The sequence below is a fragment of the Lithobates pipiens genome, unplaced genomic scaffold, assembly GCF_037356315.1.
Source record: "Lithobates pipiens isolate NorthernLeopardFrog02 unplaced genomic scaffold, aLitPip1_a1.2 Scaffold_22, whole genome shotgun sequence".
In the NCBI taxonomy this organism is placed as follows: Eukaryota; Metazoa; Chordata; class Amphibia; order Anura; family Ranidae; genus Lithobates; species Lithobates pipiens.
The window spans coordinates 81,120,696-81,135,736 of NW_027507784.1; the positions used below are offsets into that span (position 1 = coordinate 81,120,696).

The 15,041-nt window shown below is 41.3% G+C and overlaps 1 protein-coding gene across 6 annotated transcripts in view; it reads left to right on the plus strand.

The window, feature by feature from the left end:
- The window catches only part of STK11IP (serine/threonine kinase 11 interacting protein), an 84,471-nt gene that overhangs the window by 31,798 nt on the left and 37,632 nt on the right, over positions 1–15,041 (plus strand). For 3 of the 6 annotated variants that reach the window (XM_077447783.1, XM_077447787.1, XM_077447784.1), the window contains exons 15-17: positions 1,027–1,265; positions 6,069–6,179; positions 12,301–12,481. In XM_077447783.1, the coding sequence (XP_077303909.1) occupies positions 1,027–1,265; positions 6,069–6,179; positions 12,301–12,481 (531 nt within the window). The remainder of the gene's footprint in view (positions 1–1,026; positions 1,266–6,068; positions 6,180–12,300; positions 12,482–15,041) is intronic. The other 3 variants (XM_077447786.1, XM_077447788.1, XM_077447785.1) reach the window with 2 other exon arrangements.

Consider the following 15,041-nt stretch of genomic DNA (forward strand, 5'->3'; position numbering starts at 1 on the left):
AAATAAAAAATAATCTATGTGTGTATGTGTATACTTGTGCTAGAAAATTGACCTGTAACTAAAAATAGCAATGAAGATCGCCAGAACAATTTATCAAACCCAATAATATGAAATTATAAATGAGTGTTATACAATTGAAAAAATAAAAATTTTGAATAATTATATGTGACAAAAAACGTGAAAAAAAAAATATTAATTGAAAAGTAAAGACTGAATCCTTCCACTTGGACACAGTCCAAGTTCATAAAACAGTGTTCAAAAATAATGGATTGGATTATCGTTGATACCATGACAAAACCACCACCGCAACCAAAACTGTGACCACCATGTGAAATACAAGTTTACCAAATGGCAATCTCAGCCAGCTTGTGACCTATATCCCGATTGTGGCCGTTCCCCAGACGATGTCAGTGGTTTGACGAAACGTACGTCGGGAGGAGTTGATGTTCTGACGTCGCCGCGTACCAGTGTTCGCGTGGACGGGCGTCCATGTTTTAGCCGGCCGGCTATTTTTGCTGTTAATAATTTCAACACTAGGTGTACTTTTCACCTTTTAATAAACGTTCATACCGAATTATGCTATGTTGAGGCTTTCTCTTTTGGGTTCCATATGAATATTGTATTTGCGTTCCCAGATTAAGAGGGCACTTCGGAGTATTAGGAGTCATTCCCCCTGTGATGGTTTTAGCCTGGCTCCAGGATACAGGCCCAGATTGCTGATATTTTGTGCAGTTTGGGATAAAGGACACATATAATTCATGATTTTTATTTTTTCGATTGTAGAACACTCATTTATAATTTCATATTATAGGGTTTGATTAATTGTTGTTTTTAGTTACAGGTCAATTTTTAGCACAAGTATATATTTTTGTATTTGTATTTTTCATATTTTATATATTTTTTTTGTTTCTAGCGCTGCTACATTTTTCTTCTGTGTGTGTGTATTTTATTATATATTTAAAAAAATACATGTATTGATACATAAAAATATTTTTCTTCTCATGGCTTTCATATGTACTTCCCTAGATGCCCTGTGCTTGCCAGTAACCGTGTGCCCTATTTTGGATGGGCGGCCACTTAACCCTGAATGGCCATGGGTCTTCGTGCGTGTGACTCACCAGCACCTCCTGGAGATCGATCTGGAACGTGGAAGGATTCTGCGCCGGAGGGAGCTTCAAAGTTTGCGGGATATTCAGACCTCCGTCACCCAGTGGGACTGGAATGTAAGCGGAGTCGGGTTGCTTCAGGTTGGGCTCAGTCTGCAGGTAGAGTTGTGTGTTCCATGGCAGCTTGGCACCTATTCTGTCATACTAATAACCAGGAATTATGGGTAATGACGCAGCCATGTAAAACCCAGAATGGTTTAGCAGCCACCCTACAGGAACATAATGTAACCACAAGACACCAGCTCTGTTTTTAAGAACAGGAGACTATGGGGAGGTATGCGGAGTAGACCTCATGGTGGTTAAAGTAGAAGTCCAGCCTGAGCTTTTTAGGCTGGGCTTCTCCTGTGGGTCACAGGAGTGCAATTCATTTTGTACCATATTTGCCGGCATATAAGACGACCCCCTATTTTTCCAGTGAAAACGTAGGTTTTTGGCTATACTCGCCGTATAAGACTACTCGCTTCCGAGGCAACAACATTTAAAAAAAAAAAAAAATCAGACTTAACATCAGATTTGATTTAAACACGGTAATTTTCATGAAAATGGTTGACTTTCTGGTACTTAAAATCCTTAAAAATCCTCTTCATGTTCATCCTCTGACATCACAAGTTCATCAATGACATCTTGTGGTACATTTGTAAGACCGTCATCATATGGATCTAATGCCACATCAGATGGTGTAGCTTCGGCTTCCCCTTCATCTTGCCACAAGTCATCATCCTCCATACCATCCAATGAATTTGATGTGCCACACTTCTTGAAAGACTTGATTACTTTTTCTGCATCGATATCATTCCAGGCTTTTATGACAAAGTTACACAAAACATCCAACTGTGGCGCACACATGTTTCCTCCTCTTGTGAATGACTTTTCGCCACTAATCATCCAATCATTCCACTGTTCTCGAATGCGGTCTTTAAATGGCTTGTTTAGGCGCACATCCAGTGGCTGTACCAATGATGCCAATCCTCCAGGAATAACCGCTGCATCTGTGTTCATTCTTTTCAGCCTTTCCTTTGTGCTGTGAGTTATGAGCCCTGAACATATCCCACACCAGTAGGCTACGTTCTCGACGAAGTCCACCTGGCCGTCTACTCCATACATTTTCAAGCCATAGCTTAACCCCTTCTTCATCCATCCAGCCTTTTTCATTCACATGTACAAAAGCTCCCAACAGGGAACTTGATTTTCGGCATTGTTTTTCTTTTGAAAATAATCATGGGTCTTAGTTTGGCACCATCAGCTGGACATTCTAGTACCACTTTAAAACTGGACTTCTCATGTCCTGTTGTGGTAACAGTTTTGGCACCTTTTGAATTGACTATTTTATTTCCAACCATATCGAAATTCATAGGATTTTCATCCATATTTCCGATCGGACTTAACGCATAGCCATGTTTCTTGCGCTGTTTTATTACATATCGATGGAAATGACTTTGCCGTCGATCTGCAGGTAATTTTTGTGCAATTTTGGTCTTTTGCCTCAGTACCAGGTCATGCCTTTCCAAGAACCTAGAACACCAGGCTATAGTGGCCTTAAATCTAGGGCCAAAACAACTAATCGATTATGAAATTAATCGATTACTATTTTCATAATCGATTAATCGGCCACTAACATAATGGGGTTAAAAAAAAAAGGAAAATTAGCCCTTTATAGTACAAAAAGAGCAAATCGCTACTGTAAATATTACCTTCACTGTCCCATACAAAAAAAATGAACCCCTTACAGTAGCGATTATTTGCTCTTTTTGTACTAGTTTTAGTTTTTTTAACCCCATTATGTTACTAAACATCTCAGGCCTGGGTCACATCTATGTGTTTTTTAGTGTGTTTCTGCAAAAAGGACCACAGTTCATTTACATGGTTTCCTATGGGACACGTTCACATCCATGATTTTTTCAGCTGCTGCGTATTTGCAAAAGACAAGGACTTTTTTTAACGCAAAATGGTGCTATTTTGGTTTTTTGGTCTATACTTCAATGGAGAAGCTGCAGAAAAGCATGTAATAACACAATTTTTTTTTTTAATCTGCCCAACAACAAATTGGGCAAAAAAAATAATGTAAAAATGCAAATCGCAGCAAAATTACTTTTTTTTTTTTTTTTTAAAGGTTATTAACCATTTGACCCCTGGGCACTTAAACACCCTTAATAACCAGACCAATTTTCAGCTTTCGGTGCTCTCACATTTTGAATGGCAATTACTCAGTCATGCAGCACTGGACCTATATGAAATTTTTGTCCTTTTTTTTCACACAAATGGAGCTTTCTTTTGGTGGTATTTAATCACCACTCGGTTTTTTATTTTTTGTGCTATAAAAGAAAAAAAGACCGAAAATTCTGTAAAAAAAAATAATTTTTTTTCTTCCTTTCTGTTATAAAATTTAGCAGATTAGTAATTTTTCTTCATACATTTTCGCCAAAATTTATACCACTACATATCTTTGGTAAAAATAAGTACAAATTGGTGGATATTATTTGGTCTTTGTGAAATATATCTGAAAATTGATCACACCTGAAGTACTGACGGCCTATTTCAATTCTTGAGACCCTAACATGCCAGAAAAGTACAAATACCCCCCCAAATGACCCCTTTTTGGAAAGAAGACATTCCAATGTATTTAGTAAGAGGCATGATGAACTTTTTGAAGTTGTCATTTTTTCCCACAATTCTTTGCAAAATCAAGATTTTTTTTACTTTATTTTTTTTTTTCACAAAATTGTCATATTATCAGTTTATTTCTCACACACAGCATATGCATACCACAAATTACACCCCAAAACCCATTCTGCTATTACTCCCGTGTACGGCGATACCACATGTGTGAGACTTTTACACAGCCTGGCCACATACAGAGGCCCAACATGCCGGGAGCGCCATCAGGCGTTCTGGAGCACCCAGGCCAATTCTGACATTTCTCTCCTACATGTAAAAATCCTCATTTATTTGCTAGAAAATTACATAGAATCCCAAAACATTATATATGTTTTTTTAGCAAACACCCTGGAGAATACAATGGTGGTTGTTGCAACTTTTTATCTCGCACAGTATTTGCGCAGCAATTTTTCGAATGCTTTTTTTTTGGAAAAAAAACTGTTTTGTGCTTAAAAAAAAAAATCACAGTAAAGTTAGCCCAATTTTTGCATAATGTGAAAGATGAAGTTACGCTGAGTAAATAGATACCTAACATGTCACTCTTCAAAATTGCACACGCTCGTGGAATGGCGCCAAATGTCGCTACTTAAAAATCCCCATAGGCGACGCTTTAAATTTTTTTACTGGTTATACGTTTTGAGTTACAGAGGAGTTCTGGGGCTAGAATTATTGCTCTCGCTCTAACGTTCGCAGCGATACCTCACATGTGTGGTTCGCTTCTGCATGCGAGCACATAGGGACAGGGGCGGTTTAAAAAAAAAAAATAATTTTTATTGTTCATTTAACTTTATTTTAGTTTGAAAAATTTTTTTCCCCCCCAAAAATTTATTTGATCACTTTTATTCCTATTACAAGGAATGTAAACATCCCTTGTAATAGGAATATGGCATGACAGGTCCTCTTTACAGTGAGATATGGGGTCAATAAGACCCCGCATCTCACCTCTAAGCTGGGAAGCCTGAAAAAAAAAAAATAATAAAAATTCTGGCTTTGATCGTATTGGCGAGTTGGTAGAAGCACCGGAGGGCAGCGGGAGGGGATGTCTATGGCTGGGTATGGCTGGGTGTCTCGGGGTACGGCAATTTATGGCAGGTTATTGCAGAGTATTGGCTGGAATTGTACTGCAGAGTATTACAGAGTACTGGCGGGTACTGCAGAGTACTGGCGGGCATTGCAGAGTATTGGCAGGGAATTGAGGGGTTACATTTCGGTGACCAGCGATGTGGGCACGGCAGATGCAGCTGACACCGATCTTTTCCCCCTCCGCTGTACCGATCGGTACAGAGAGGGGGAGGGAGGAACAAGTGATCACTCCGTCATTTGACGATGAGCGGCCGTTTACCGTGATCCGTGATGCGCCGGGTCCTGTAGACCCGGCGGTTACGGATGCTCTCGAGTGCGCGCGAGAGCGGAATTCTGGGAGGACGTCATATGACGTCCTCCCAGAGATAAACAACCGCCCTGTAGCTGTCATTCGGCTATGGGCCGGTTGTTAAGTGGTTAATCGAAACAATAATCGGCTAACTAATCGATTAGCCCTACTTAAATCCTTTGCTGTGATCTGGGTTAGATTTGGCCCACTGAAGTGCAAAAATATGTATGTTTCGTGTCACTACAAAACCATTGTGACAATGCTCATGCACCATGTCTTCTACATGCTTCTCCAGTTGTGGCGAATGTGGGGTGCCTCTTCTTCTCTCCAGTCTCGTGCCATTTTTTCTGTTACTCCATATTGTCTCGCAGCAGCGCAGTTATTATGTTCCTTGGCAAAGTTTATAACTTTGAGCTTGAAACTGGCTTCATGTTTCCTTTTCTTTGCTGGAGCCATGCTGGGGCCCTGTCTATCAGGCATTTCAGGTATTGTAATCTGTCAGGTATTACCACTGTATTACGGTATCACTTTTATGAAATCAAAAAGGAAACTGGTGAACTACAAGTCCCAGAGGTTCCACATATAACACACACACACACACACGTATGTATGTGCTTTATTATGAAAATCTAGATGTGTAGAAATTTTGTGTGTGTGTGTGTGTGTGTGTGTGTGTGTATATATATATATATATATATATATGTGTGTGTGTGTGTGTGTGTGTGTGTGTGTGTCACCCATCAAATAGGCAGGTAACCGAGATTATTTGTGGGTGAAAGCTGACATGCTTGGATGTGTAGGGCATATAACTGAGTTTTTTGTGGTTATGATTTTCCAATGTAGTTGTACTTTAAAAACTTTTTTATCTCTTTTAGGAAGAGGAGCAAGAATTTCCTGTGCTGACGCTGTTCTTCCATTCGGTGTGCGAGGAAAAGCAGTGTGCCCGCTACGTAGTACTGGACAACACGTCTGAGATCTCCATAAAGGTGAGCCAGTGGCAAGACGATGCAAAAATATTAACCGACTTTACCATTTGCAAGGTTGGACATCATATCACATCACAGCTATTAACCACTTTAGCCCCAGAAGGATTTAGCCACTTCCTGACCAGGCCATTTTTTGCGATATGACACTGCGACGCTTTAACTGACAATTGCGCGGTCGTGCGATGTTGTACCCAAACAAATTTGATGTCCTTTTTCCCCCACAAATAGAGCTTTCTTTTGGTGGTATTTGATCACCTCTGTGGTTTTAGTTTTTTGCGCTATAAACAAAAGAAGGCGACAGTTCTGAAAGTAAAAATGTTTTTTTTCTTTTTGCTATAATAAATATCCAAAAAAAAAAAAATGTCTTCATCAGTTTAGGCCAATATGTATTCTTCTACATATTTTTGGTAAAAAAAAAAATCAGATTGTGTATGTTGTTTGGTTTACGCAAAAGTTACAGTGCTACAAAATAGAGGTTATATTTATGGCAATTTCTTTTTTTTAACTAGTAATGGTGGGGATCAGCAATTTTTAGCGGGACTGAGACATTGCGGTGAACAGATTGGACACTTTTGACACATTTTTTGGGACCATTGACATTTATACAGTGATCAGAGCTAAAAATAGCCACTGATTACTGTATAAATGTCACTGGCAGGGAAGGGGTTAACACTAGGGGGCAATCAAGGGGTTAACGGTGTTCCCTGGGAGGTGTTTCTAACTGTGGGGGGAGTGTACTGACAGGGAGGTGAGAGAGAGATCGCTGTTCCTGATCACTAGGAACAGCAGATCTCTCTCCATTTCCTGACAGAACGGGATCTGTCTGTTTACATTGACGGATCCTCTTTCTGGCTCTCTGAGGAGCGATCGCGGGTTACTGGCGGACATTGTAGCCGCTTGACACACGCATCGGCTCCGGCGTCGCTCACGCCCCCCACCCGTGTGTGTGTGTGTGTGTGTGTATATAGATAGATAGAGATAGATAGATATAGATATCTGTCTATATATATATACACACACACAGGGGGCACAAATGATCCCGGAGCCAATGTGTGTGGCCGGCGGTACCAAACGCTCCTCAGTGCCGGAAAGAGGATCTGTCAATGTAAAAAATAATAATATATATATATATATATATAATATACAGTGCCTTGCGAAAGTATTCGGCCCCCTTGAACTTTTCAACCTTTTGCCACATTTCAGGCTTCAAACATAAAGATATAACATTTTTATTTTTTGTGAAGAATCACCAACAAGTGGGACACAATTGTGAAGTGGAACGAAATCTATTGGATTTTTTAAACTTTTTTAACTAATAAAAAATGAAAAGTGGGGCGTGCAAAATTATTCAGCCCCCTTGCATTAATACTTTGTAGAGCCACCTTTTGCTGCGATTACAGCTGCAAGTCGCTTGGGGTATGTCTCTATCAGTTTTGCACATCGAGAGACTGAAATTCTTGCCCATTCTTCCTTGCAAAACAGCTCGAGCTCAGTGAGGTTGGATGGAGAGCGTTTGTGAACAGCAGTTTTCAGCTCTTTCCACAGATTCTCGATTGGATTCAGGTCTGGACTTTGACTTGGCCATTCTAACACCTGGATACGTTTATTTGTTAGCCATTCCTTTGTAGATTTTGCTGTATGTTTGGGATCATTGTCTTGTTGGAAGATAAATCTCCGTTCCAGTTTCAGGTCTTTTGCAGACTCCAACAGGTTTTCATCCAGAATGGTCCTGTATTTGGCTGCATCCATCTTCCCCTCAATTTTAACCATCTTCCCTGTCCCTGCTGAAGAAAAGCAGGCCCAAACCATGATGCTGCCACCACCATGTTTGACAGTGGGGATGGTGTGTTGAGGGTGATGAGCTGTGTTGCTTTTACGCCAAACATATAGTTTTGCATTGTGGGCAAAAAATTGGATTTTGGTTTCATCTGACCAGAGCACCTTCTTCCACATGTTTGGTGTGTCTCCCAGGTGGCTTGTGGCAAACTTTAGACGAGACTTTTTATGGATATCTTTGAGAAATGGCTTTCTTCTTGCCACTCTTCCATTAAGGCCAGATTTGTGCACTGTACGACTGATTGTTGTCCTATGGACAGACTCTCCCACCTCAGCTGTAGTTCTCTACAGTTCATCCAGAGTGATCATGGGCCTCTTGGCTGCATCTCTGATCAGTCTTCTCCTTGTCTGAGCTGAAAGTTTAGAGGGACGGCCAGGTCTTGGTAGATTTGCAGTGGTCTGTTACCCCTTCCATTTCAAAATGATCGCTTGCACAGTGCTCCTTGGGGTGTTTAAAGCTTGGGAAATCTTTTTGTTTCCAAATCCGGCTTTAAACTTCTCCACAACAGTATTACGGACCTGCCTGGTGTGTTCCTTGGTCTTCATGATGCTCTCTGCGCTTTCAACAGAACCCTGAGACTATCACAGAGCAAGGTGCATTTATACAGAGACTTGATTACACACAGGTGGATTCTATTTATCACCATCAGTCATTTAGGACAACATTGGATCATTCAGAGATCCTCGCTGAACTTCTGGAGTGAGTTTGCTGCACTGAAAGTAAAGGGGCCGAATAATTTTGCACGCACCACTTTTCAGTTTTTTATTTGCTAAAAAAGTTTAAAATATCCAATAGATTTCGTTCCACTTCACAATTGTGTCCCACTTGTTGGTGATTCTTCACAAAAAATTAAAATTTTATATCTTTATGTTTGAAGCCTGAAATGTGGCAAAAGGTTGAAAAGTTCAAGGGGGCCGAATACTTTCGCAAGGCACTGTGTATATGTATAGATAGATATAGATATATTATATAATCTATGTGTGTGTGTGTGTGTGTATGTATATGTATATGTGTGTGTATATATATATATATATATATATATATATATATATATATATATATATATTTATTGTGTTAATCTTCTATTTATTTTTTTTAACATGTGGTGCAAGTGCAGTACTTGAATAAAATTGTGTATTTCTAATTTAAAGGATAAGTTCACCTTTGAAAACATGTTAGATATTCCACCCAATTTTGGGGTGGAACATCTATCATGTTGCTAGGTGCTGCAGCCACTGTCCCACTGTGGCAGCAGTACAGGGAGAAGTTTCCTGTACTAACCTTCACACACCAAGCTCTGGGTATGAATTAACTACAAGTCCCACCAGCCCCTAACCATATGGAGCGCCGTGGTAGTTCATTGAGTCCTCCTGTTGGCGTATCGTCTTACCCGAGATGTACGGGTGAGCCAATACACTGTGTGCAGGAGATCTGCAGATCGCGGGTGCAATGCTTTCCAGGCTCCTAATACAAAAAATAATAAATGCACATTTTTTACCTGCAAAAAGATCCAGGTCCATTTATTTTTTTTTGTACAGAGGTGAACTTTTCTCTTTTTTTAAGCTGAGGTTTTTTTTAAAAGTGTGTCTATCTTTTCTGAAGGCAATGGGACTGCCCTATAAAACTGAAATTTACCCAGAAGACATTGCTTCTTGTATAGAGACTGGTCTGCGTTTCCCGGGAAGCATTGACTAAGGTTTCTCTTCTTAATACTTCTCTAAAGTGCTGTGCAGTCATACTGTCTGTTTATAGGAGTTGTGGGCTGTCATGCTCTTTATCATGTTCACTAAAACTTGGATTTTTTTCAGATGAAAATAAAATCACATTCTGTGCAAACATAACCTTCTACAACAACCTGGCTGAGTCTTACTTTGTCAGTTGTTATTTTCATGCTTCCTTACACTCCAATCCACCATAAACCATCTGGGCCAGGCAATGAAGATCTCCAGATAAGTCCTGTTAAAACTTGATGATATCACTCAATAAATCTGTGAAGTGTGAAGCCGTGTTTAGCTGGCAGAAGAAAGATGTTGACCTTTGTATGTTGTGATGTGAAGGCACCGAGCTATGCCGCACAAGCAGCTACACGTCCGTCCTCCACTGCTGGAGGAATACATGTAGTAGTATGCGAAGTTCAACGCTGCACGCGCCTCTTTGCTGGCATACATTCTTCAATCCCAATGACCGGTCCGAACACGTCATCCTGTGCAGACTTTATATTCCTGAACCCTGACCTTTCAACTCTGTTCTGAAAATATCTAAATTTTTAGAACGTTTTCTAAAGGCAGTGGGTTGATTTTCTTGCTGTATCTAGCCTTTCTCTAATGCCGCGTACACGCGATCGGAATTCTCGTTGGAAAAAGCTCTGATGGTTTTCCCGACGGAATTCCACTCAAACTGTCTTGCCCACACACGGTCGCACCAAATTCCGACCGCCAAGAACGTGGTGACGTACAACGCATACGACGGAACTAGAAAAAGCAAGTTCAATACCTAGTAGCCAATAGCTTCCATCTCATATTTGAAGCTGAGCATGCGTGAGTTTTTGCGTGTCGGAATTGCATACACACGATCGGAATTTCCGATAGAAAGTTTTTCCATCGGGAAAATTGAGAACACGCTATCAAATTTTTGCTGGCGTCCAGCTAAATTCCGATGGAGCATACACACGGTCGCATTTTCCGATGAAAAGCTCTCATCGGTCTTTTACTGGCCGAATTTCCGATCGTGTGTACACGGCATTCGTTTCTGAAAGCTGAACTCCAGGCAAACTAAATACATAGGTGAAGTACATGCGGAGTGTGACAATTTAATGCCCAGACTGGACTTTTAGGCAAAAAATGTTTGTACAGGAGTATCGTCATGGTGGAGAAGTCACTTGTCAGGCCAGAGTTGTGGTCTTTTCCTCCAGATTCCACCCTTTCAGAATTTACAAGCAAGGATGTTGGTTGACCCTTGTACCCTGTTCTATGAACTCATTGTGAACTATCCCTTTGTGATGACAAAAAACACCAGCATGAGCATACAAAGGTTCACACTTTGTCCTTTCCTGACCTCCTTTAACCACTTGCCTACTGGGCACTTTGACACCCTTCCTGCCCAGGGCAATTTTAAGCTTTCAGAACTGTCACAATTTGAATGACAATTGCGCGGTCATGCAACACTTTAACCAAACTAAATTTTTTTTATTTTTTTTTCACATGATTAGAGCTTTCTTTTGGTGGTATTTAATCACCACTTGTGGGGGTTTTTTTTCAGTGAATGGGAAAAAAAGATCCAAAAAAATAAAAATAAAAAAAATAAAAAAATAAAGTTTTTTTTATAGTTTATTATAAAATTTAGCAAAACGGTAATTTTTTCTCCTTCACTGATGGGCGGCACTGGTGGGCGGCACTGGTGGGCAGTGATGAGGCTACACTGATAGGTGACATTGATGAGGTGGTACTGGTGGGCTCTCATAGGCTGCCCTAATGGGCAGCACTGATGGGCACTGATTGGCAGCACTTGTGGGCAGTGATGAGGCTGCACGAATAGGTGACATTGATGGGCACTGATTGGCAGCACTGTTGGGACTGCACTGATAATCCGTATACATGTCCCTTTCACACAAGCCAGTTATCAGCTCCCCTCTCCTCACGTTGTCGGCTTGACAAAAAGAATGCTTATCACTAGCTTGTGTTTACATCGTGCTCTGCTGTGAATGGACACAGCTGATTACATGGTAAAGAGCCTCTGATTGGCATTTTTGGTCCAGAGGACACAGTGATCAGAGCACATCGGCCAGAACTGGCCAGCCCCACGCTGTAGCCGTCATTCTGTTATAGTACAGTCGGCAAATGGTTAAAGTGTCTATGCCTACGCCATTCAAAAATTTCTTCATGCAATGTTCACCATAAGCTAAAGTTTCACTCACACTTTTGCAAATTTTCTTGCAAAATTGGATATTCACCTTTTTTTCTTGGTGTCCAGAAAACTTGTCAAAAATGATTACTGTTGATAGCCGAGGAACAAAGCAGTAGAAATGACACTTGATTGCCAGTTGATTTACTTAAATTGGAGAGCACAACATCTAGTGCAGCTGTGCATAGAAACAAATTAGCTTCCAGGTTTTATTGTCAAAGCTTAACTGAACAAGTACCAGATTTTACACTGCCCAGTTTTAGTAAATCAACTATGTGCTCTTTATTAAGACTAGTACACACTATAGAGGAATATGCTTTGTTCATATTTCATATCTGAAGTTTACAACCACTTTAAATGCCATATTGTGCTTTGTTCACCTAGACACTGCTGGATGTGTTGAATCCCATTCTGGAAGAGAATCTGAGACTGATTGCTGAGAGGGAAGAAGGTCCTCCCAAACTGAAGTGCCTCAAGTGCAAAACTGAATTCATCCACCAAGACGACAGCGGCGTTGTCTTAAGTGCTGAAGGAGAGGGGCAAACGCAGGACAATAATCAACCAGGTAATGATAGGACCGCTATGCATCTGCTCACATCATTCAACCCGCTGGTTAAACTGAAAACACTGTATCATCTTTGGGCTGTATAGGCCACGTCATTCATTCACAGCCCTCTGAATGGGGAAACTACAAGTCCCGGCAGCCTTTGTGGCTGTCAGCTTGTAGTTTCAATGACCTACCATGGTGCTGTTGAGCGCCGTGATAGTACATTCATTCCTGTCAGAGTGTACCATATGAGGTACGAGCAAGCGGGTGAACTGACAGGTCTGCAGGAGTCCTGCATGTCATCAGCGATCTGCTGATTGCTACTGCAATCCTCTACAGCAAAACATTATAAATGCACATTTTTTTTACCAGCAAAAAAAGTGCATTTATTATTTTATTTTTTGTAAAAGAGTGAACTTATCCTTTTAAAGGGGTTTTAAAATCTTTTTTAATAAACCTGTCATCCTTTCCTCCTCTGTGCAAGGGTTTTGCATAGAGTGGGCCGGGTCCCTCCGCGGCACTCCTAGCACCTCCTATTTTTTTTAGTCCCCGACAGAGAAGCACTTTCCTTGGGGGCACTCGTGCAGGCGTGCTCCTTTTTCCTGCTTCTGTGTTTATTGACACAGACAGCAGGACCCGGACCCGTCCCGTCCCCCCCTCCGGGTCCTGCTGTCTGTGTCAATAAACGCAGACAGCAGGACCCGGTCGTTGGCTTTGATTGACAGCAGTGGGAGCCAATGGCTTCTGCTGCTATCAAGCTATCCAATGAGGACCCGAGACACCAGCTGGAGCTGCTGGGCTTGTCCTCGCTGCTAGAAAGAACGGGTTTGGGTAAGTAAAAAGGGCACAGCTGCAGCACAGAAGTTTTTTCCCCTTAATGTATTAAGGTGAAAATCCCTGAGGGTTTACAACCCCTTTAAGCAATATGAGCTACAGTAGCTTTTTTATTGGATCAGACTACATGGTCCGGTCTTCGCTCCCCATGGGCATCAAGAAACCTTGGCCACCTATGACCCTGTCACCGGTTTACATGTTTTTCTTCCCTTGGACCGGTTTTGGTAGGTCCTAAACCACTGCAGGCCAGGAACATCCCATAAGAACTGGAGTTGCACTGATCCAGTTGTCTAGATATTAAAATTTGTCCCTTGTCAAAGTGTCCCAAATCCTTACACTTGCCCATTTTTCCTGCTTTCAACACATCAGGGTCAAGAACTACATGCTCATTTGTTGCCTAAAATATCCCACCCTCCTTCAGATACCATTGTAATGAGATAATCAGTTATTTACTTTACCTTTTAGTGGTATTGTTATGGCTGATCGGTGTAGTAGACTCTTCGTTATGAGGCAGAAAATGCAGAATAATTTCAAATTAAGGCTGAAAGGATAAGCTCACCTTTATAATAAATGCACATATTTTTGCTAGTAAAATGTGCAGGTATTTAAAAAAAAATTCTCTGGACCTACAGAGCATTGCACCTGCAATCAGCAGATCATAAGTGCAATGTAATGCCCCGTTCACACGATCCCACTTTCCGCCAACAAAACCGTGGATGTTTGTTTGAAGGGTGTTGGCTCAAACTTGTCTTGCATACACACACGGTCACACAAATGTTGGCCAACAATTCCGAACGTGAGAACGCGGTGACATACAAGACTTCAGACGAGCCGAGAAAAGAAGTTCAATAGCCAGTGCGGCTCCTTCTGCTTGATTCCGAGCATGCGTGAACTTTTGTGCGACGGACTTGTGTACACACAATCGGACTTTCTGACAACAAAGTTTTGTTGGCGGTAGATTTGAGAACCTGCTAAGAAACATTTGTTGGCGGAAAGTCCGGCAGCAAATGTTCGATGGAGCATACACACGGTCAGACTTTCCGACAACAAGCTCATATCCAACATTTCCCATTGGAAAGTCCGACCGTGTGTACGCGGCATTAGGCTCCTGCAGAATCTCAGTATAGCTTTCTGCCTTTAACCTATATGGGCAGACCGTTATCAGAGAGCAGGCAGATCAACAAGAGTGCTCACCAGCGCCCTCGCAATTCATTGAGAACTGCAAGCTGTCTGCCACAGTGGCAAACCATAGTTGTAGTTTGTTCGTTAATTCGTTCGTTCATTCACAGATTTGTTGTGAATGAATGACACAGCCGTGTGGACGGAGTCCCGTTTTTTTTTTTTTTTTGTGACAATGGGTGTAGGAGACTTTTCCCCCACCCGCTGTCACAGGGCCGCAGGCAGGTGATCTTTTGTAATCTGTTACACCCTAAATTTTGGTTGTAGCGTGTTGCCAAAAGTGAACTTAGCCTTTCATTTAAAAAAATGTACATGGGGACAGGAAGATAAGATTACACCGAGGTTTGGATCCTGGAGTTCAGCTTTAACAAATGTTATTCATTGCTGCTTCATTGTACAAGGAAAGTTTGTTCCTTTCTGAGTTCATCTGGTGAACCAGCAATTATAATTAATAGCAATGATCCACTAAATAATACTGTACTCTGTGATCTTTACATTTCTTATCTTCTATCCCTGCGTCGTATAATTGCGATGGTTCCGGCTTTCTATCACATGTGACTATGGA